Source organism: Lytechinus pictus, chromosome 4 (genome assembly GCF_037042905.1).
Source record: "Lytechinus pictus isolate F3 Inbred chromosome 4, Lp3.0, whole genome shotgun sequence".
NCBI lineage: Eukaryota > Metazoa > Echinodermata > Echinoidea > Temnopleuroida > Toxopneustidae > Lytechinus > Lytechinus pictus.
The window spans coordinates 1770871-1795576 of NC_087248.1; the positions used below are offsets into that span (position 1 = coordinate 1770871).

Sequence of the window (24706 nt, forward strand, 5' to 3'; positions counted from 1 at the left end):
TCTTTGATATAATGTGGTAGCGCTATAAAGTATCTAATTGGATTCCGACCAATAATCTTTCACGCTTGTAACTAGCAGAAAACAAGTGAGAAGAAGATCTCTCACTGCTTTAAGTGATTGCCAGAGGCAAATCTGGCTTGCAATATTTTCTCGTAATAGGCCTGCATCACCAGAGTGATTTCCCATTCGATATTACCTTTCTCGCCCTTGTTCAATCATCGCCTCTTTATCGCTCATCATCGCCATGGAGTCGACGATACATCCAGCATCGCGAGCACGAGAGCAGCAGCGTTTAGCATTCATGAGCCTGGTCGCACCCAACGCGGACGAGGCCTTCGTTGTCGCCACCATGCAAGACAGATATAAACGTTCAGTGACCCTCGCTGTCGGTATCGCTATTCTCTGCGTGGGCATTGGCATCGGCGTACTCGTCGGTCACTTCTCGGCACCAAGCCATGCAGCGGGAGGAGGAGGGGTAATAGGAGATGGTGGTGGTGGTGGTAGAGGTAGTGAAAGGGTGAAGTTTTCTTATTCGAATTTCGAGGCGCGTGAAGCGGACGAGACCATCACAGACCGATTGATGAAGGAGATGAGTGCGGAGAGAATACGGGATAATCTCAGGTGAGTTAAGATCTTATTGAATTAAATCTCATCTAAATCTAATTTTGTTCTATTTGGTAGGATTTATTTCTTTTGAATTTGACATGGCTTTTGGTTTTCTGATACCACTGTTTGTAGAATATCGAAAGATGTTTGGGATGAAGAAGCCTCTAATTTGAAACTACAAACATTGAGGGAGCTAAAAAATCGAATAATGTCGTCGATGTCGAGATTTTCCAGAAAGTGGGATAACGTGGAATATACAGAACTTAGAAGCATACTACTATTTTACTACAGAATCTGAAACGCCATTGTCAGACGTCAGTATTAGAACGAACATATTTATAGAATGGTCACTTTTGATGATTGATGACGCAGGTGTCTTATCCGGATGCCTATTGTTACACAATCAAACCTAATGATATTTCATCTTTGAACATGCTGAATTAAGCTCCTGTATCTCAGGATGGGTATTGGACGAATGGAGTATGTGTCCCCTCTTCGATATAATTACTCGAATTTGACAATTTTTTTATAAGAATGAAAGTCACCCCCCAAAAAAAAAGCTGTATTAGATAAACCAGAAAAAAAAGAAACACAATGCTTAAAATATCATAAAAATGAGAATCCGTTTATTCATGACATTAAACCAGGTCATAATCAGAATGGAGTATTGCGGTTAACATTAGCCACCTTTCGCAAACCTCAGGGACGGTAACAAATCAAATCAAATCATTTATTTCCACAATAATATAAAAACATTGCAAATATGTACAAAAATAGGAAACAAACAAACATAACTGAAAAAAGGAAAGTGAACCGAGTTGTTTAAAAGTAATACAAAGAAATGTATATTACTGTGGGGGAGCCAAAGAAGACAAGATAAAGTCTTAAAATCAGGCACCCAACATAAAATAAACAGATAAGTTTGCAATAACATTAGGGTCCCCTAACAAAAAAATTAGCGATTTATCGTACATTCGATTTTCAAGATTAATTGTACATTATAATCAATGGAATCAATCATAGAAAACTGTTCTACATACATTGCTAAGCTTGGTGATACAGGCCCTATAGATCTGCTTTTCGTGTGCAAAATTCTTTCATGCGACACCCGCACGATGACAGCTGGCTGGAGATATTCGAAATGCAGGGCCCACAATAGATTATGACATGGATAAGAAAGTGGTTTTTCAAACAAATCGAGTACATATTGAGTGAGGAAATACTTACTGAATTAAGGCTTAGATATAGATCATTACAGTCCATCGAATCGATATTGCATTTAATGTGGATTATTGGTGGATGACTGGCAATTGATTCCATGGGTCAGATCACCTCTCCAGCCGAAACCATTTCGCATGCATTGATATGTACACAGCATATGCAATAGGCTTATACATTGTGTGCTAGAGGCATATCGTTTGTGTAGGAGTAAACAAAAGAAAAAAAAGCCGCAAATTCGACCGAAGTTCAGACGTATTTGCGGGTTTTTTTCTTTTGTTTACTCCTACACAAACGATATGCCTCTAGCACACAATGTAATGGGCATTATGTTTTACTTTCCCCAGAAATGGGGGATTGGATTCAAATTCCCGGGGGACCACTTCCATTGATGAGTGGATACCAGTACGACCATGTGGTTTCGAAAAGCACCCTAAACAAGGGACGCAAGTCTTTTCCAGATTATGAAAATGCATCTCTTAACAAGTATTTGGCTTGTGAAACCCTACAAGTATTGGAAAGATATCCCTTTTTTAGTATTTTAAACATCGTTTACATTACATAGGCCTATACGTAACGTACTTGCCAACTCTGTCCCCTTTTACGCGCAGTCGCGCCTGGTATCCACTCGTCAATGGAAGCTGGCCCCCCGGGCGGCCTCTCGAGTTCTGGGAGGAACCAAATGTGGCTCTGGAAAGTCGTCCAAAATCGGATATGTCGCTGTTACCATAGTAGCGACCAGAATTTTGCACACGAAACGCATATTGAATGTTTCCGTTGCAGATGCGAAACGAAAAAAATCTCATGTCACAGAATTTGCATTGCAGGACAGATTTGTTTTACGACCATGACGACGGGCCCAAAAGTCTCTTCCAAAATCAACTACCGTCGTAAATAAGCGTTCGCGTTCTCCAACGAAAGGTCGGGAATGGCATACGGACGGGGACTAAGAAAAAAAAAAGGAAGTACAAAAAGAAACAAAAGGAAAGGATAAGATTCGATGTTATATTTTTTTTAAGCAAAATAATGTTTTACAAACGTGGAATGTATATTCGCTCGCTCGAGACTTATTTTGTCACAGACATCATGTTGTGGCCTCAAAGTTTGGCCCTTCACGCCATTAGTGGTTGAGGCCATGAGGGATCTCATCTGTCTCATCTCTCAAACTGGATGTATAGATGCCCGTCGAGTCCGTCCTCGTTATTTTCATTCGCCTGATTAAAACACACGTTATGTAATAATTGACACGTATACCAATTATACCATTTGAAATTCTCAAAAGTCCGGGAGAAATTTTCATTAAAAAAATGCAGTGGCACATGCTATGGGAACGGTTGTGATATTGTCGATAATACTCGCAAAAAGTGCTGCTGGCGATTTAAATTTACTGTTATTGTGATGACTTTTATCATTTTATCATCATCATTACCATCATCATCATTACCATCATCATCATTACCATCATCATTATTATCATCATTATCATCATCATCATCATCATCATTATCATCATCATCATCACCATCATCATCATTATCATCATCATCATCATTATCATCATCATTATCATCATCATCATCATCATCATTATCATCATCATTATCATCATCATCATCACCATCATCATCATTATCATCATCATCATCATTATCATCATCATTATCATCATCATCATCATCATCATTATCATCATCATCATCATCATTATTATCATCATCATCATCATCATCATTATCATCATCATTATCATCATCATCATCATCATCATTATCATCATCATCATCATCATTATCATCATCATCATCATCATTATCATCACCATCATCATTATCATCATCATTATCATCATCACCATCATCATTATCATCATCATCATCATCACCATCATCATTATCATCATCATTATCATCATCATCATCATCATCATTATCATCATCATCATCACCATCATCATCATTATCATCATCATCATCATTATCATCATCATTATCATCATCATCATCATCATCATTATCATCATCATCATCATCATTATTATCATCATCATCATCATCATTATCATCATCATTATCATCATCACCATCATCATCATTATCATCATCATCATCATTATCATCATCATTATCATCATCATTATCATCATCATTATCATCATCACCATCATCATTATCATCATCATCATCATCACCATCATCATTATCATCATCATTATCATCACCATCATCATTATCATCATCATTATCATCATCACCATCATCATTATCATCATCATCATCATCACCATCATCATTATCATCATCATTATCATCATTACCATCATCATTACCATCATCATCACCATCATCATCATCATCATCATCATCATTATTATTATCATCATCATCATTATCATTACCATCATCATCACCATCATCATTACAATCGTTAGTGTACCATGACTAAAAAGATTGATCTTTATTCTCTTTAATATCTGTCGTGTCACGACATTGCTCTGTGATATTGCAAGAATTTATGCCGGGGTCTTTACGGTGATAAAATTCCCAGGGGTTAAAAAAAACATGTGCAGGGGCATTTACTTTTATGAAAATTTGTGCGTTCGTCTGCACTTTCACAAGAAAATCGTATGTTGGTGAATCTATTTCTCAGTAATTGAACTGAATTCATTTTCAGCAGCATACTCAGTTCGGGTCTAATGCAATAAAAATGAAATTTCTCCCGGACAATATATGCAACAAGCCTTTCGGTAAATATCTCTTTTATCTTTTGTTTATTGTGCGATGCATTAGCTTTTAGGGCTTAAACACGCGGTTTGTAAGCTAGCTGCATTTTGTTTAAAGAGGAATATCATAGAGTTATCGTTAGCTATAACAGAAAGCTGAGATATGGAATTGTATACCTTATAAATATGTAAATATTTGGCAATTACAGCAGGGTTGTATGATCTACAAGTATTTGGGGTTGACTGAACTTATCAATGCCCCCTTTCATCTTCGAAAATGCAATTGCAGATAAATATTGAATTATTATTCCATGCTTTTTACAAAACAGTAGCGCATTCAAACGCATTTCATTACGTAATCGCACTCACGATACAAATGCACTCACAATGCAACCCACACACTATCACTCACACACCAGTACACTCCCAATGCAAAATACGCACTCTGATACATACATACTCATGCACACCCACAGTCCTACACACACCTACGCACCTACCCCCAACCTCACACACCCTAAACCCCCACACACTCACACAACCTCTACCTAAAGCACATGCAATGTGCCCAAACTCCACAGATTTACGCCACGTTATCACAGAAACTTGTGTATTAAAATGTATTTCCACCAATACTTTTAACGCTCTAATCACTATTAGATATGAAAACATTATAGAAGTACTACTAAAGTGCATTAGTTTAAACATACGTAAGATTTACCTGCATGAGGTAAACCTGGATGGTACATATTGATCATTAATCAAAATAGAAAGTTATGGCATTTTGTACCTTTAGTGTATATACCTTCTTAAACCCTCAAGTAAAGTCACTGTTCTCTGCCCTTCATGTACGGTATGCATACAAAATGATGCCACTCACTCATTATTTGTTTTGTATCGTGTACACTGTTAAAAAAACCTGATTTTACAGAAAAAAGGAAAGAAGATTTTGCAAAAAGCAATAACAGATTCATTCTGCATTTCATAAGACAGGAATTTTTCTGCAATTTAACAGAACAGATCTGCTTAAAAAGGGGGAAAAGCTGTTTTATTAAAGGAAATTTGTAAGGTTCCATACACCAAATACCAATTTCATGTAAGATTACGCAATCTGGTAAGATTACAGGTGTTCTCGAGACTCTGCTGCAGGAACTTCTTTTATTTTAAGGATACATTTTCTAACAGTGTAGATATACTATATCAAATACTTCAACTTTAATAATATTCATGATAAAAAAGTATGAAAGAATATTAATTTGTTCCAATTTCGAAAACAAAAGCTGAAAACAGCAACTATTTTATTTTCTTTAACGGGATGATCGGGGGGGGGGGGGGCCGGCGGGGGGGGGGGGGGGGCAAACGATTTGCTGTCGTGACTCATGAATCAACTTTGCCGACACAGATTAAAAATGACAACCTAATTATTTCCCTGTACTAAATAATACGTGTGCAGAAGCGTGGGAACAAAATTAGTTTACGTTCAATTCCTTCAGTATAAAAACCTAGTTAGATACATGACAACCACAATAAAAGTATTTTTCAAAACTGTTAAATCAATTTATAAACATGACACAGTTGATTGGAATAGAGTTAATCACATGTAAATCGTAAAGTGAAAGATTTTCGAAAACCTACTTGACATTTCAAAATTGTAAACAAGTCTAACTCACTGATATTTCTATAACGAACTTATTTGCAGTTCTCTGAACATTTACGATCGTGGGTGTTTGTTGCAAAGTGTTGACACATAAAATGTAAAGTTCTTTCATCAAATACAACATAGGTGATTTTTCAAATTCCGATTATTTTCATGATTTAAAAAAAATACTGGATGGCACCTCCGTTATGACAATGAGCATACTACCCGAGTGTAACATATTGAATAACTTTTAATCAACATTTTGTGGGTCCTTCATTTTGTAAACTATATTCGATCTTGTTGAATGTCACACCCTTTCATATAAATGTTAAAATCTGAACGATGATTACTCCGTATTTTGAAACAATTTAAGTATAGTATATCGAGTATGTAGATTTCTTTATTGTTTTCAACACTTACAAACTTACTATTATCATGTTATAAGGGTGATACTATTATTAATGCTTATTCCCAAATTATCTTATACTCCAAGTCCAGTGGAATATTTGAGGCCTGGCAATATTTCAGATGTTTGAGATGCTGAGCCATCAATGGAAATATTGGCGTCTTCAAGCATTCAAATGTACATGGCAGTACGGCGCAGTATTTTGAAAACCTACTAATTTCTACTGAAAATTTTCACAAAATTCACCAAAAGTGTGCACAAAATCCTTTAAATTCTCTTTCGAAAAAAACAAAAGCGCCCTAATGAGAAGCTTGGTCGACTCGCTCCCTCGCTTTCATTTTTTTCCCGAAAATATTTACACGCATACCACCCCCGGAAATATTCTCAGCGTACGGTGATGCAACTGTGTGACATTTCCTCCCATTAAATTGTATTAAATGAGTCTGCATTGTGATCATAATGGCTGTTTGAAATCCCACTTTCTTCATCTAGACATTACGCCAGTAAACCACACGTAGCAGGTACACCAGCTGACCTGGAAGGTGCCCAGGATATCATGAAGACATGGTTAGACCAAGGCCTGGACTCAGCTAGATTGGTTCCATACAAGGTCTACCTACAGCATCCACCGTCACCAGATCATGAACTTGCCAATAAGGTAATATGAAAAACCTTAGCATACATGCATGACTGTCCACGATGTGCCACATACTACAATTCAAAGGTGCAGCGAGATGACAATAATTTCGGACGAAGTGAAATGAAAATTTATGATGTAATAATAGTCATTTTCTTGGTTATATTCATCGTCTTCCTGTGCTAAGCTAGCTTGTATTCTATGTCAATTTTTAGGGGGTTTTGGGGGTAAAACTTGAGCATTTGAGGTTCACATGAGCATGTTGAAAAGAAAAAAAATGATGAGTAATAAAGTAAAAGCGATACTGGCGATAGGAGAAGATGAACGCAGTTTGTCTACCCTCTTGAAATAATTACCACCCTTGATAAATCATCGGCCATCAATGCATCTATGAGTAAATAGTTGCATTTTCATTAACATATTTTCACCGTTATCAAACTGCCATATTTACTGCTTAAATCTCCACCTTGGTATTGAGTATACATATTCTGAACCGCTGAAATATTAATGTCACGAAAGTTTCAAAACAAAAGAATAAGTATAATATTATATGAGATATTCTACGGGACAATATTTATGTATTTCAAAACATGATGACATGCTCATTTTGTTCCCCGACGATTATGTTTAATATCTTAAGTATACCCAATCATATATCACATACCCTCGTCATGCTCACCCAAGCCCCAAATGTGTGAATATATCCAAATCAGCATGGAAGATTTCGGGCCATCGCGGGTTAAGGTATCTAAACAGAAACATAAAAAGACAAAAATCCATGGGAATTTATCTTGTTTTATCCTTTTTTTATCTTGTTTTATCCTTTTTTTATCTTGTTTTATCCTTTGGAATTTATCTTGTCTCCACGGGACGTATTATGGTATCACGCTCGGTGTCCGTCTGTCTGTCTGTCCGTTCATCCGTCCGTCCGTCTGTTAACTTTTCCTTCAGTTGTAAACGCGATAAATTCAGTTTAACTTAACCTACGCTCATATAAATTTGATGTGTATGATACTAGCATAGATCCCAAGAAGCCTATTGATTTTGAGGTCAAAAAGTCAAAGGTCAAGGTCACAGTGACATATTTTCATCTTACCCTTCTGCAGTCCTTGTAAACGCGATAGTTTCAGTTTAACTTATTTTAGGCTCATATAATTTGGTGTGTATAATACTAGCATGAATACCAGGAAGCCTATTGATTTTGAGGTCAAAAGGTCTGAGGTCAAGGTCACAGTGACATATTTTCATCTTTCCTTTCTGCAGTCCTTGTAAACGCGGTAAATTCAGTTTAACTTAATCTAGGCTCATATAAATTTAGTGTGTATAATACTAGCATGACTACCAGGAAGCCTATTGATTTTAAGGTCAAAAGGTCAAAGGTCAAGATCACAGTGACATTTTTATTTTACCCTTCTGCAGTCCTTATAAACACGATAATTTCAGTTTAACATAACCTAAGCTCATATAATTTGATGTGTAAGATACTAGCATAGATCACAGGAAGCCTATTGATTTTGAGGTCAAAAGGTCAAAGGTCAAGATCACAGTGACATTTTTATTTTACCCTTCTGCAGTCCTTATAAACACGATAATTTCAGTTTAACATAACCTAAGCTCATATAATTTGATGTGTAAGATACTAGCATAGATCACAGGAAGCCTATTGATTTTGAGGTCAAAAGATCAAAGGTCAAGGTCACACTGACACCTTACCCTGCTGCAGTCCTTGTAAACGCGATAACTTCAGTTTGACGTAACCTAGGCTCATAGTATTTTGTGTGTATGATGCTAGCATAAATCCCAGGAAGCCTTTTAGATTTTGAGGTCAAAGGTCAAGATCACAGTGACATGTTTTCATCTTACCCTTCTGAAGTCCTTGTTATTAATGCGATAACTTTAGTTGAACTTAACCTAGGCTCATTATAATTTGGTGCGTATGACACTAGCATAGATCCTAGCAATTCTATTGATTTTGAGGTCAGAAGGTCAAAGGTGTAGTCGCCATCTTCTACTTTTCTTGCTTGACCAATAGCTCCATTTTCCGCGTTACAGACGGGCGTATTATGTGCTCGCCTTAGCGACACTCTTGTTTAAACTTTAAAATTATTTCATAGATGCTAATCAACCTAACTACTGTGTTTGTATGATAGGTTCAGATAATCAACCCTATCAATGGTAGTGTAATGTTTACCTCATCACTCCGAGAGGATTCATTTGATGAAGAAGAGTTAGAACAAGAGGGTATCCCTCCTCCATTCAACGCATACTCAGCTACTGGTGACGTCACGGTAAGACAATCACCTTCGTCGTCCATGGTATTTTCCATTTAAACTTTTTAGCAAAATTCTGTGGTATATGGTAAATTGTAAAGAAAAAAAATAAAGTCAAGGGCCCGTATTCTGAAGTCAAGTTTAACTTAGACCGCGGTCTAACTCTTGGGTGTCATATGAGTTAATAAATTGAATGTATACTGTTAGGGTTTTGTGCTCCTATTGGCTATCCATAGTTGAACCACTACTTTAAACCAGAGTTTAATTTAACCCGAGTTCAGAATACGGGTCAAGGACTCTAGAAATGAAAAAGGAAAGAAATGTAACTCGCATGTGTAGCAGATGACTTGGTATGTATTTTGAAGAAATGTTGATTTACGGTACAATTGAAGAAAAAAGAAAATTCATCACGAATAAAATTGATGTAACTATCTAGTTGGTTACATGGACCGCGGATTAAATCTGATAGTGTGTGTGTGTGTGTGTGGAGGGTGTTTTGGGATGGATGTGGGTGTATGTATGTGAGGAGGTTGAACATGCATACAATTCATTTTCATGTTTTTGTATATGGTTACTGAAAAAGTTGGGAGGATGGGAGGGTGAATACCCCTTCCCGGCCCCAGTTCTGAGGCCTCTGTTTTCTTTAACTATTTTAGGGCTTACCGAACCAAATGATATAGCTGATTTTTTTTACAACAGCGGCTGTTAAGACCATCATCACTTCTCCCTTTTCCAGGCACCTTCAAGTAGCTTAAAATTGGATTTAAAATTATCCAATCTTCGGCATGTTTAGTGTGAAATTATTTTACCGCACGTGTTATACAAAGCATCCCTGTGTTAACATCTATAACACACCAAAACCATCCTTACATGCAGCCCGCATTCACACAAGCATGTAGAGATAGAAAATAGCTTTAACCGTTCCAAAAATAACTAGCTCAACTTTCATTATCTAAAAACGAGTAACACCAAACAAAAAAAAACACGGTCTTGTAAATTAAAACTGCACTTTAGAACGAAATCTAAAGCTTCGAGATATTCCAATGCTATTTCATAATTCCATTGTCAACAGTTATCTTACCTTTGGTCAGCAAATTAATGAATAATATACCAGACACTGTGTCGTTTATACCTATTATTTGATTGGTCAATAAATGGATTGGTAACTCTTCTTTCCGAATGAAATAATGCATAATGCATTTTTATCTTTCAATATTTATTGAATTTATAAATGAACACCGACAGTTACAAACTAATTACAGATACACAATTACAAATCATGAAAAAAAACCCCAATTATATACACAGAGCAACCGGGAGTGAAACATTATTATAATTCGATACTCAAATCAAATCTCCACTTTTGGAAACGGAGAGTGAGTTTGGGGGACATGGATGGTTATTAACATGCAAGAAAAATATGCTCTCTTTGTTAATATATTTAGATGCCCTTTTTGCTTGACGATTGTTTTACTCTCAAGCACTGAAAATGATACACCTAAAAACAATTATTAAATAAATTGAGCCAAGGAAAATGTATTTCATTTTTTACACATGTTTTCGTTTCTAATTTCCAACTTCTGGAATTTACGAAATCATGAATAGAAATGAGCCCCCTCTCAATATCTCTATCGTCACATTCTTCATCTATTGTATGTGTCATATCCAGGGAGACCTAGTGTATATCAACTATGGAAGGCTTGAGGACTACGAATATCTTCAGAATCTTACCACAAATATCAACTTCAAGGGAAAGATTCTCATCGCAAAATACGGCATGACAGGGAGAAATACCAAGGTAAGATCTGAAATTGATTACATTATAAGCTATTTAAAGGGAAACACGATAGGTGAGACTTAAAGTACAAAATCGTCAAAATAGCCATATAGATAAATCAGGATAAAAAAAGGCGCTGAGAAATTTCCCCTGAAATTTCTTTTATTAAAAATTTGTTATTGATATTATGTTTTCAATTCAGCTTTTCTGACGGCGACAGCGGCGTCGTCAACATCAAATATTAACCGAAGGTTAAGTTTGGAAATGTCATCATAACTTAGAAAGCATATGGGCCTAGTTCATGAAACTTAGACATAATGGTTAGCAAGTATTACTAAGCATCCTGCCAGAGTTTAATGTCACATGACCAGGTCAAAGGTAATTTAGGGTCAATAAAATTAGACCATGTTGAAGGAATCAACGTTAAAATCTCAACCGAAGGTTAAGTTTTTGAAATGTTATCATAACTTAGAAAGTATATGGGCCTAGTTCATGAAACTTGGACATAAGGGTCACATGACCCAGGTCAAAGGTCATTTAGAGTCAATGAACTTTGGCCATGTTAGGGGTATTTGTTGATTTCCATCATAACTTTGAATGTTTATGGATCTGGTTCGTGAAACCTGGCCATGAGAGTAATCAAGTATCACGGAACATCCTTTGTGAGTTTCATGTCACATGACAAAGATCAAAGGTCATTTAGGATCAATGAACTTAGATTATGTTGGGGAAATAAAAAACGAAATCTTAACCATGGTTAAGTTTTTTTTAATATCATAACTCTGAAACTATATGGATTAAGTTCATGAAACTTGGACATAATACCCCTTTCACAAACCCATCCTCCAATTATCCGCCTAAGAGTAATGCGGATAATTCAATAAAAATTGCATTCACAAATTCCAAAAATAATCCGCACTATTTTTTTACGAGCGCCCGACCTGAAAAAGGCGGATACTTGTCATGGCAACTGCACACGCCCCCTCCGATGGGATTGTGTTGGAAAAGAGTGACCTTTTGTGACCGCACCATGGCAATTATCCGCATTACTTTGGAAATGCGTTCACAAAGCCAAAATCTGGTCCTGATGCTGCTATTATGCGGATAATTGCAGCATCGAAATAATGCGGATAACTCTGGTCCCGCTCAGATTTTACAACCAAATTATGCGGATATTATCCGCATAATTGCGTTTGTGAAAGGGGTAAGGGCAATCAAGCATCAGTGAACATCCTGCGTAAGTTTCAGGTCACATGACCAAGGTCAATGAACTTTGGTCGTGTTGGGGGTATTTGTTGAATTGCCATCATAACTTTGAAAGTTTATAAATCTAGTTCATAAAATGTTGACATAAGGGTAATCAAATTTCACTGATCGTCTTGCACAAGTCTTTGGTCACACAATCAAGGTCAAATGTCATTAAGGGTCAGTGAACATAGTGTTTTATCATCATATGAATGATGTTTTTTGTGAATGATTATTCTATAGTCGTTTTCAAAGTCAGCACTGCTGCTATATTGAATCGCGGAATGCAGGCGAGACTGCCACAGGCGCTCCACTTGTTTTCATTTTATAGTTGTTTCCTTTTTACCTTTGTATCAACATTATTGAATACAAAGGTTATTGCACTAATATTTAAATAATTGGTTTTGCACGTCATAGTGGAAAGTCATCGTTGAATTCTTCGATTATAATGATATCTATATAATTATATCATCATAGTTCGAAGAGGATCGCAGTGCATTTGCAGAAGAAAGTGCATTTATTACAACTCAATGTTGCTCTTTCTAGATCCTAATACAAATTCGTACGAGATAACCACTTTTGTTCTTCTTGCTTCGTTAGATGTGTTTCTATAGATTTGTTTAAACAAACCACATAAAAATAGCGAATAGAACCGATAACGTACAATACACGGTGGATAAGATGGTACGATCATGATGATTGAATAATACTACGTTCATTTGACATGTTTGATATGTGTATCATGTATCATCACGGTATATACAGGTTGTAAATGCTGAGAAGTTTGGAGCTGCTGGTCTGATCCTCTTCTCTGATCCTAGAGATCTACCTACCTATGGCTTACCTCATAACGGTATACCCTATCCTAGAGGATCATTTCTACCCAAGACGGCGGCACAGAGAGGCTCGATCCTTAAAGATATCGGTGATCCTCTGACTCCTGGCTACCCTGCTAAAGGTAAAAGATGGCGACATTTCTTTTGTCTCCAAGAAAAAAAAGCTAGTTCGATTAGTTCAAGTAACGTCAGCGAAAGTAGGATGGATTATCATAAACAATAAAGCATGTTACGATAGTCAAACAGTTCCTATAATATGTATACCTTTCAAATAAATCTTAATTTTGAATAACACATAGTTCAGATTTTTACATACTAGAATTTAAGGTTAATGAAATGTTTGTGATTAATAAAAATATGATTGACACATCTTTTTGAATGTCAGATAACGGAAATATTCTGTATTCTTTTCCTAGATTTTGCATACAGATTAGAATTAAACGACACATCAATACCAAAGATTCCTGTACATCCCATCGGATTCGAAGATGCAGAAAAGCTTTTAAGGTAAGGATCAAACATCATGATTATAGCTTTTAATACATTTTATACTTCTTAAATCATGAGAATATTTTCAGAGATAAGTGTTTCAGATCTGGTGACAAATTTGAGTGAAACAAAATTAACATGATAAATATGAACAAAATGTTGTTTGTATCATAGACACAAAGGTACTAAGGACATTTATGGATGATCATCCATATCCCTGAATCTTTTAGCTTGACTAATTCTTAATTTTCTTTTTCACATTAATCTACCAAATCTTCAAGTGCATTAAACATAATCATCTTATTTGTTATTAAGACTGATCACTCTTTAAATCATCTTTATTAAATCCCAACATGCTTTATAATTTTGCTGGCTTCTATAAGTTCAGACGTGATAGACTTCCGTTGGTAAAATGAAGTATTTATTGAAGATCATGAAATAATTCACACCCTCATGTTCTCACACACACATTTCGCAATTATGCAAAAGCTAACTCCTAATCCCGGTTCTTAATTTTCATGTTCCGGATTTACATAATAAAAAAAAATTAATTCTTTAAATCCTGATTTACATTTCTTATATTGACAGTGCATTAACAGGTCCTCAGCCCGGTGACGGATGGAACAAAGACCCAAGGACAATCTTTGAAGTAGGTCCTGGATTCAAAGAACCGTACATAGGAATGTAAGCACGCCAGAGCTTCTCATCTTATTGTATCAATTTTAAGTATTTTGTTACGACTGCGCAATCATAAAGTAGGCATAATATGGAATGAAATACTATTCGAATAAAAAAATGTCAATATTGAATACAACGAGGACACATTCTTACAATTTTATTGCTTCCGAAACTGAACTGGCCCCAAATTTGCAATTGTTATAATAACGAAATTACCATATTTGTCATTCAGTGGCTGATTGCCATTTTGTAAAAAAATATATCCTATTTGTTACCAATTCTCGAAAGTTTTGTTTCAAATTGTTGGTGTAGTCATGGTCGTACTCTCGATGTTTCATCATTTCTTACGACATAGCGACACTTTTTTTAATAGATAGGACGAAGACCGGGCCGTTGGATTACACCAGGGTCTAACTGTCAAACAATATATTGTACAAATATATAAACTACCTTTCTCAAATCTTTAAAAACGTTTTTGTTCCCATGTTAGATTATTTTGTTTAAGAACGCTATGTTTCAATGTTTTTTGTTAATCTTTCACTTAGTATTTATGTATTTTAATCTAAGTATACCTGTATTACACTTAATTACCTCTTTTGTAAAGTGCATAGAGATTCTGTCGAATATTATGCGCTATATAAGCATCTATTATTATTATTAAACTATGGTATTGTTACGTGTCAATAAACTCGCGAATCCTTCATCTTCACTGTTGTAATGAATATTGTCATTTTTTGTGTTACACAGGAAAGTGAGATTGGTTGTAAATTCCATATCTGCTCATCATTACACGTACAATACTGTAGGGTTTATCAGAGGGGATATTGAGCCAGGTGAGTTATGGTCACAAGCAAATTTTCATTTCATTTTCAGATGATAAAGAAAAACAAACATCAAACTATTTACATGAAAATGCTTCATAATTCACATAGAATTCTTGTTTCCTTTGCTTTAATACGTATCAGTAATCATAATGGAATAGTATATTAATCAAGCAATCATTTATTCCTATATTACTGCTCATAACAGAACATATTAATTAGACATTTTCATATATGGTTCAAATCTGAGAAAAATATGCAAGGCTCATAAGAAATATGAACAATTGATTTCGTAAGAGTATTCAACTGAGAACAAGAAGTGCACGTTGATTGAAAAAAGTTAAGTCTGAAATTAACAACACAAATTTAGATGAAATCTCCAGAATTTTTCTAATATGGTACAATATTATATCTTTTCCAAAAAACATAGATCGTTACGTCATCGTTGGTAATCATCGAGATGCATGGGCTCTCGGGGCTGTTGATCCCACCAGTGGAACGGCTACCCTCATGGAAGTATCAAGAGCGTTTGGAAAATTAAAACAAGAAGGTGAATAAATCAACATCGACTTTAAATTCAATGGCTCAATGAATAATAAGTAATTTGATAGTGACGCATGATAACATTTTCCAGCGATACTTTGATGCTTCGTACCGTTACTTGAAAACGCCTTCCTTCGCTGCTATATAGTTATGTGTGGCGATTTCTTCAGATTTTTCTGTAACTGCCAGGGGATGAGACTACCCTCTTCCTATGATTAAAAAAACATGGAGTTTAAATAAATTCCTTGTATTAAGTAGAGCATAAGATAAAAAACTCAGCCAAAATAGTTGCAAGTTAAAGTAAGGTTATAAAGGGTGAGTTCAAAGTCAGATCAGGTTATCTGCAGTTTAACGCTTTATCATATGACCAATTACGATCCAACTATAACATTCATCTTTATCGTCCATCTCTGAAACGTGTTTTGCCTTTTTCTGTAGGATGGAGACCACGAAGAACAATAATATTCTGTTCATTTGCTGCTGAGGAATACGGGTTGATTGGCTCCATTGAATGGACAGAGGTAACCCTAATCATTTTAACTTTATTATTTTTTATATTCAAACTTTCAATATAACTTCATGTTAATTGTTGGAATCAATCCGGGGCGGATCCAAGATTTTCAAGGGGGGGGGGGGATTTTTGTACAGAAAGAAAATAACAAGCCCCCCCCCTCCAAAAAAAGCTCCTCACTCCACATTAATGGCAGTTTATCTAAGGAAAAATTTGACAAGTAAAAAAAGGTCCTCACCCCAATTAATGGTGATTTATGTCTGAAAGAAATACAAGCAAAAAAGGGTCCTTACTTGCGTATGCACCATATATTTCTTGTGGCTCTCAAGGACCGGGGGGGGGGGGGGGGGCAGCACGGGTCGGACGCGCCCCTACCCGTGGAAAACTATTGTATGGATGGTAACATGAGGCATACACTTCATTGCCACCCGGCACTGTTTAAGATGACAAAACCTTTGGTTTTTTTTTTAAATAAAACTATGGTAGACCTTGTCTAAACGTATTAAAACTCACTAAGTCTACAATAATGTATGATCCCACTAAATACGTTCAAATTAATAGGCTGAACAGTTGCAAGTCTCGCATTGTTTTTTAATTGATTTAAATCTCTAGATTCATCAAATTTTTCTAATTCTGGGAGCAAGGAATTATTTTATGATAAAAATTTATTTTAATCCAGAATCTCTCAAATCGTTTTCTTTTTTTTTTGGACAGGAATTCAATCATCTTTTAGCCGATCGCACGATAGCCTATCTAAATTTGGATATAGCCGTTGCAGGTAAGTTGAGGTACTTACTTAAAGTAGAGATTTAGTTGTGGTAGTTTATTTGATTTTATTCTTTAATAATTATGATCTGTCAATTGATGCAGTGAATAGTCTGATGTAAAACCAATCCATTCATGTTGGCACATTTGACGAAAACGAAAAGTTGATGCGCATATTGATGAAATGGAGTTTCTCTCAAGATTAAGAACTATGAAATAGCGCCATAGGACATTGTAATTTTCGCTCTGATAATGAAATTCTTTTGTCATTTATTATTTATAGTAATGATAAATTGATATGGTTAAAAATAAATGGCAAAATATCATAGACCGTTTGTATATTACGTTTGAACTTACAAAGACTTTTAATTTGATTTATTCAAACAATAATGACAAAATATTCTGTTACACGGATTTATTAGATTTTTTTGACCAATTTTTCAGGTAATTATGTATTGTGGACATCGGCTTCACCTCATTTAAGACCGGTGGTTTATGCTGCCGCCAAAAAGGTAAAGTTGTTTCTTAAATTCTTTAAATACCTTAGCTAATATTTCAAACCTGTGTTTGATCATGTCTTTTGTTGATATATCATCATTTACCATATATCGTTTTTCGATAAGCAAACATCGACGACCACGTTTATTCAATTTTACATTATGAACATTTCGTCATGACTATTTAATCACTGAATATTGAAGTAGATATGGAGATATCTAAAAATTATGTTTAAATAATATTCTAAAAACTATTGTTCGGCTTTCAAATATCTAATATTATAGAGGGATAATTCAGAATTTAGAATATTACGAGGACTTTTCATTATTGAGAGTGAGTATCAGATACATTCCATTTTTCCATGAATAAGAATTCATTCGTAGATTATCGCCTTTGGTTAGCTACTAGTAATTCATAGATGCATACATATTTCTCAGATCATCTGTATAATTCACAGAGGGCTTTGTCTTCATACTGTTTTGACAAGTTGCTATGAATTTCCTTAGAAAAGAATCATCTCGCTCCCTGACCGCTCAAGATTATTGTAAAAAAATCTATCGATGATTTTTTTATCACAATATTTCACAGATTCCAGATCCTGATAATAATGAGAGATCTCTTTATGATACCATGGTTGAACGAAAGCCAGATGATCTAGAACCACATAGACCACAGTAAGAAAACAACTGTGTAGTTTACAGTGTTGTATATGCATTGGATGTGGATGTGTGGGAGACGACGAAACTGTATGTAGGAGGGTATGTTGAGTTGTGCGTGTGTGCTTGCGGATATTGTGAGGGTGTCTGTGTGTGTGGTGTATGGATGTGTGTGCACGTGTCGCTATGAGGGTGTGTTTGTTTAGTGGTGTGGGTGGGTGAGAGGGTTTGTGTACGTGTGAGGGTAAGAGAGACAGGGATTGGGGTATAGGGTATTACTACAGGAGATAAACATAGAAGGAATATTTAAAGCATATTTGGTGTCCATGGACTTTATCTAAAAGATGTACATATTTTTCAGTGTTTGATTTCTTTTCTTTCTTTCAGTGTGAGGAGAACAGCAGGAGCGAGTGATCATCGAGGCTTTATCATGAGATTAGGAGTGCCATTTATCATGATCTTTTATGTACGTATGTATGCTTTCTCATTCTATAAATTCGTCTTCTAATTAAACATATCTTTCATCCTGACCAGAGTGCATCAAATTTTGTAATAAAGTTAGTAAATTTGCTTTAATTTGAAAGTACATGTGAACGGTTACATTGCATACAATGACGAACATACCTGAATAATTAAGGCCGAACATTCTAGTTTTATATATTTTTTGTACAAAAAGAACAAAATCATCTGAATTTTCTTGCGTTGGAACAGGACCTCGAGCAAAATTTAAATGAAAACGGTACCTCATTTGTATTCGGATCATTCTGTAGAATAGGTAACGTTGGTAAAGTCTATGTCATGTTTATCTTCCTATGGGTCGTTAAATTTCACTATTAATGTCGTTTATCCTTATCCTTTTCCTAAATATCACAGGGAACAATAAATGGAAGCTTCTACTCGTTATACCATACGTCATACGAAACCATCCGATTAGTCGAGGAGTACATCGATCCAGACTACTCCCATCACCTCGCAACAACCCGAGTATTTGCCGAGATGACCCGAATACTAGCCGATTCATTAGTGTTACCATTCGACGTGCATCGTTATTCGGTAGAACTGCTTTCTATGTGGATTGATCTGAATTTTAGCGAAGCATCGGTAGATCTTCTGGACCACGGGATATCACTCGGTAAGAGTAGACCATCTCTTTCCAGCCTTGATCAGGGGAAGTACCGGGGTATCTTTATAGGGCGGGGAAGAAATCCAAACGATGATGAAATTCTCCTCAATTAAATAATAGGTGTTAAATGAAGATATGCAACCGAATTCTTTCTTTTCTATTCTCTTCATTCTTCCCTTTTCTTCCTATTTTATCTCCCTGTTATTCACACTGGTTTAAAAAAACAGAGGGGAAGATCGCACCCCCTCGCGCCACCCTTGATCTATTTCATTTCGTTCTCTTCTTCGATTCAAATATGGTTCCTTTTAATTAACATGATTATACTTACTATCACTGGTGTACAGTTGTCTTTATCTTTTTTTTTTTTTGGGGGGGGGGGTTGTGGCGCATTCCCTAAAAGCTCCTTGACCATGACCATGAGATAAAAATAGGAAAATTTGAATGAAAAGGGAATGGTAAAAACATTAAATCATTTTCCGATGTTATGATAAATCTTTCACAAAATCAGATTCCCATGGTCATGTTTTGTTCCCTCGCAATCATGTTAGGAATCCTCCGTATCTCATTTCTTGTCCCCTGATTTTATTTTACCCATTCTCCCTGGTTTTATCCTACTTTATAGCTCAATCTATCAATTCATTGACTTTAAAGAAGGCAAATATAACTTTCATTGCAATTCTGAATTCAAAGTTCCTATCTTACTGGTTATTTTAAGAAAAAATTGCCATACGCTTTTACAGGTAACAAATTAATCGGGATGGAATATTGAAAAATCGCACAAAGTGCGATCATATGGGTGCCTACTTATATTGACGAAAGTGGCGCCTGTCCATTAAATATGAGCGGAGCGTTCAAAGAGATTCAGAAAGATAAATACTGTTTGAGAAGAATGTGACATCATCATGAAGTGTATCATTTATATTTGACAAGGCTTATTATTTCAAAGTTCGCAAGTGGCTTGCCACGCCCCTAATATTTATGACACTGACATGACGGAGATATGATATTTGTTTTGCGAACTTATCATTCGAACAAATGATTTAGGGGGCGTGTTCGAGTTGGCAAATTTCCAGACACAAATAAAAACTGAAATGGGATTTGTTATTCTCCAGTATTAAAATAGGAAATGCGCCCTCTGCAGTAAAATTTGATCTTAATGACGACCTTTCACTTTGTATAAGACTGAATTGTTAAAATTTGAAAATTATCCTTGGTGAATACTGAGTACAACTACTTATGTATTAAACACTCAAGAAATCAGATTGGTCAACATGTAAAAGGTCTATACTGTTTGTAAAAATATTGCTTGTAAAACGAAATGGCAAATCTCTTAACCAATATTTTGTAGGTACGCAATTAGAAACGTTTCCTGAGAGTATTGATCGATTTGAAATAAAGGCGCTAAGTCAAACAAGAATTTCATATTCATTTATTTTCAACAAACATCATTTGTAATTTCAGAACGTTTAAAGGAAGCCGTATACGATTTCATGGGAAATTGCACAGAATTCCAGGAAAGGGTTAGCAACGTTAATAAAAGCAGGTATGATAATGTACATTTACTGTCTCCACACTCTAAAAACAGAGAATAGAAATTTACCCAATATTGGGTAGGAATGGAACGCACATGTTTGCTGGGTAATTTTTCCCCCAATATTGGACAAAATTCATGTGATTGCGTAACACAATATTTGGTATCTTTTTACCCAACAAATATGCATGTTTCCATTTTACCCAATATTTGGTAAACTTTTTTTTTAGAGTGTAGAAACCGACAGTTTGAAGTCAATTGCGTGTTTTTATCCTTCATTGACAACAATGACAAGTAAATGAGTCTTTTATTTGGTTTTGGAAACCGGGATCCTTCAAACTTTCTTAATGGCGTTTATAATACGGTTTATGTATACTACAAAACCTGATGGAAATTTAAAAAGAGACCCATATTCTTCAAACGGAATAATAAGCTGTCAACTCTCAATTAGTGATTCTTCTTTTGGAAAACTTTGTTTGACCACAAGACGACTTTGGGGTTGCAAACAAGTTCATATTGTGATTCCTCCAAATCAAGTTCAAGAGTTTACAGAAGCCTTAGTTTACGAAGAGGGCCTCTCCCCCACCATCCCCGTAATGATACTGTAAACAAAATATCTTGTTTCATGTTTAACAGTTTACAAGGAGACTTTTTAATCAGTCTTGAAAAACACCTCTAAACAAACAAAGACAGATGATGAATTAACAAGAACTTTTGAAACGCCTTTTATTATAAGATCTCGTCATTGAAACTCACTTATGTCTTTATCCTAAACATTTTTAAAACGCAAGTTATCATTAAGAGCTGTCAGATTGATCGATGAGGTTATGCAATTTATTCTACTTTACTGAGGATATTGATTTATCTTGATGAAAATGTCTTTATCTGTTTTGAAACCTGTCAGCCCGTCAGCAGTAAGACAGATTAATGATCAGATGATGCAGTTAGAGAAGGCATTTATCAAGGAGCTACCTGACAATAGGCTTGATAGGTATGTATAGACTTCCGTTCTGCTTCTCGAACTCTTTATGTCGTCATACTATCTTTCCTACCCCTCTTCATTTATATTTTCAGTAGTGAGCCACCAACAAATTCTATCATTTCTACCATCTGCAAAAATAATAATTTCGGTATCATGTTTATTAGTTTGGAAACAAAGGACATTAAAACTTAAACGCGTAGAAGCAAAACACACTGCAAAACAGCAATGATGAGATTTTAAAATAATGATAACATTTTGTGCATTTTGGTGTTAAAAAGTACAATACGACATTGCAACAAAATATAAATTTTATCATGTTTATGGTCATTTTGTTTTATTTTTCTTTTCTTTAATGTAATTCATCACCTTTTATACACCAGACACGTCTTATTCTCACCAAGATTCACGGAATACGACGCCAGAGTTGGGCCTTTCCCAGGCATCGCTGATGCGTTACATAAGATCTTACAAGACTCCAACCAAGAGACACGCTGGAAAGTAGTATCCCGACAAGTCGCCATTTTGACACATGCTATTGAGGCAGCTACCGCTGTCCTCAAAGATGTGACATCATGGTGAATGCTGCAGAAATTGAGACATGATCTGATTTGTTATCAGACATTAATGTTACAGTTTATGCTTCAGTTAAAATATTATACGTCTTATTCCGTCCAAACCAACATCAAATTTCGACACACCTTCCATAAATTTAACCAATGTTTAACAGAAAAAAATCAGATTAATATTTCTTTCAGTTCTGAGTGGGGTATCGTGTTCATGGGTTATGCACTATTCACGGTCCCAATTCTTCCCCTTAGAAAAAAAGACCCTTATCTTTTTTCGATTACAAAAATTGCATTCACAAAGGCAGATGTTGGCAAATCAATTCGGCGAATCAAACTAATTGAAAATCTTATTTCGGACCCAAGGACAGGTTACTTTGTTTGTCTGTTACGCGTAACTTGTTCATAATCTTGGGCATCTGACTTATTATGGCGTTGTTGTCTCATATGACGAGACATTGAAAGAATATATCTTTTATATCTCATTTCTTTTGCATGAATTTTTGCACCTTGTAAGATATTGGAATTACCATTTTCAGAGTATAAAATGAAATAGAATGAATGGTAAAACTCTTTTAAGGTAATTTCATATAAAAACGTAAAACTTGCTGCATCGCAAATCTTTGAATATAATTTTTTTCACATTGTTTATTCAAAACGATATTTGTATATAGGCTGGTTGAGTATGCATTGAAGGGCCAATATTAGAATGGATATGGAACCAATTCTTTTATTCAACGAATTTGGAACGGTAGGCGGTGTGGAAAAGACCGAAATATTAATATAAATGTGATTTTAATGACTTATCAAAATAAATTCGACAGGAATTCAGTAAAAGAAGGAGTTAAACTTTGTCAAGTTGAAATTGTCTTATAACTCAAAGGAGAAATTGGGTAAACGTGGATGTAGATATGGTACATATCATGCATATTGAACCTTGTAAATATTAATAAATAAAAATGTGTATTATGATATTTGTATGTTGCTGATAGGCCTACAGTTTAATGATACATGATGTTGGAGGTTTATGAAAACATTTTGGATACGGGTTCGTTTTACAAATTTTCAAAGTAATACTAGAAGGGCAGTAGAAGAATCAAATTAATTAGATGAACCTGAAATATGAGGTCTTTAAGTAAAATAAACACGAAAATAAAAAGTTCATTTACTGAAAAAATATCAAATCTTGATGCGAAGTCTGAGTCTTTGATTGTGCAATACGAGAAAACAAGTACTTTAAAAGTAGTTCCGGTTTGTTTGTGAAACCATTATCATTACAGATACGATGCACGCAATCCGACAATTAAACTCCTTGAAGAAGGGACGCTCGTATTCTTTCTTTGAAAATCACTGTGATTAAGGGATTCAAGGCAAACAAACTTTGATAGACTAGTAGCAGTTTTGTTTACTCCGATTATGATTAAGATATGAAATTGCAAATAATTAAGGACATGTGATCGTAAACAATGTTTACATAGAAGGGATACAAAGTCACGAGATATAAACAAAACAACATAACGACCGTAAGCATGAACGTCATTGCTTTCAAGCAGGCGCGTAGCCAGGGGGGGGGGGGGGGGCGGTGGGGGCGGTCGCCCCCCAAAAAAAAACGTCCCCAAAAAGAAAAAAATGAAGGGAAAAAGAGAGAAGGAAAGGAAAAGCGAAGGGAGGAAAGGGAAGAAAGGTAGCTTTTTCTTTTTATTCTTTATTTTTTCTCAAAAGAGAAACTCCTTAAGATAAACTCCTTTACTCTTGCTCTAAATTTATATGAACTTTGCTTCCGCGCTGCTCGCGGTTAAATGACAATATTGCAGTTCTCCTTTGTATCCCCTCACCCTTTCTCTAACCCTGTTTTCCACCTCAGCTATATGTGTTTCTTGCCAGTTAAAGTTCAAATGTATACATTAGGGCATGAAATTAGACATGTTTTATAGCTCCATGGGCATAGAGTAAGGTTAGTCCGAAGTATATGAAGTTATCTTTTTTTTTCAAATTGATTGCGCAACTTTTGGTCGGGTCGACTCCGGGCGGGTAAATTCATTATATCAATTTCTGCCGTCACCTCCATATAGGCAACTTCTCCCGCTTTTCAGCTCATTACTAAACCGGTTACTAAACAACCATAATTTGGGGGCAAACGGGTGCCTAATTTAAAAAGAGGAAGGTTTAAAATTTGTGTCGTATTAAATAAAA

At 35.5% G+C, this 24706-nt stretch overlaps 1 protein-coding gene across 1 annotated transcript; it reads left to right on the forward strand.

Annotated features, from left to right (window-relative positions):
- Positions 1-40: 40 nt before the first annotated feature.
- LOC129259717 (N-acetylated-alpha-linked acidic dipeptidase 2-like) lies at positions 41-23684 on the forward strand. The gene is made up of 18 exons (XM_064098863.1): positions 41-621; positions 7081-7246; positions 9376-9513; positions 11165-11293; positions 13283-13475; positions 13770-13860; positions 14431-14526; positions 15268-15353; positions 15772-15891; positions 16323-16405; positions 17110-17173; positions 17605-17672; positions 18247-18332; positions 18702-18780; positions 19188-19446; positions 20899-20980; positions 21873-21959; positions 22331-23684. Exons 1-18 carry the CDS (start codon positions 245-247, stop codon positions 22527-22529), a joined length of 2403 nt encoding a protein of 800 aa, XP_063954933.1. The 5' UTR covers positions 41-244; the 3' UTR covers positions 22530-23684.
- The last annotated feature ends 1022 nt before the right edge of the window (positions 23685-24706 follow it).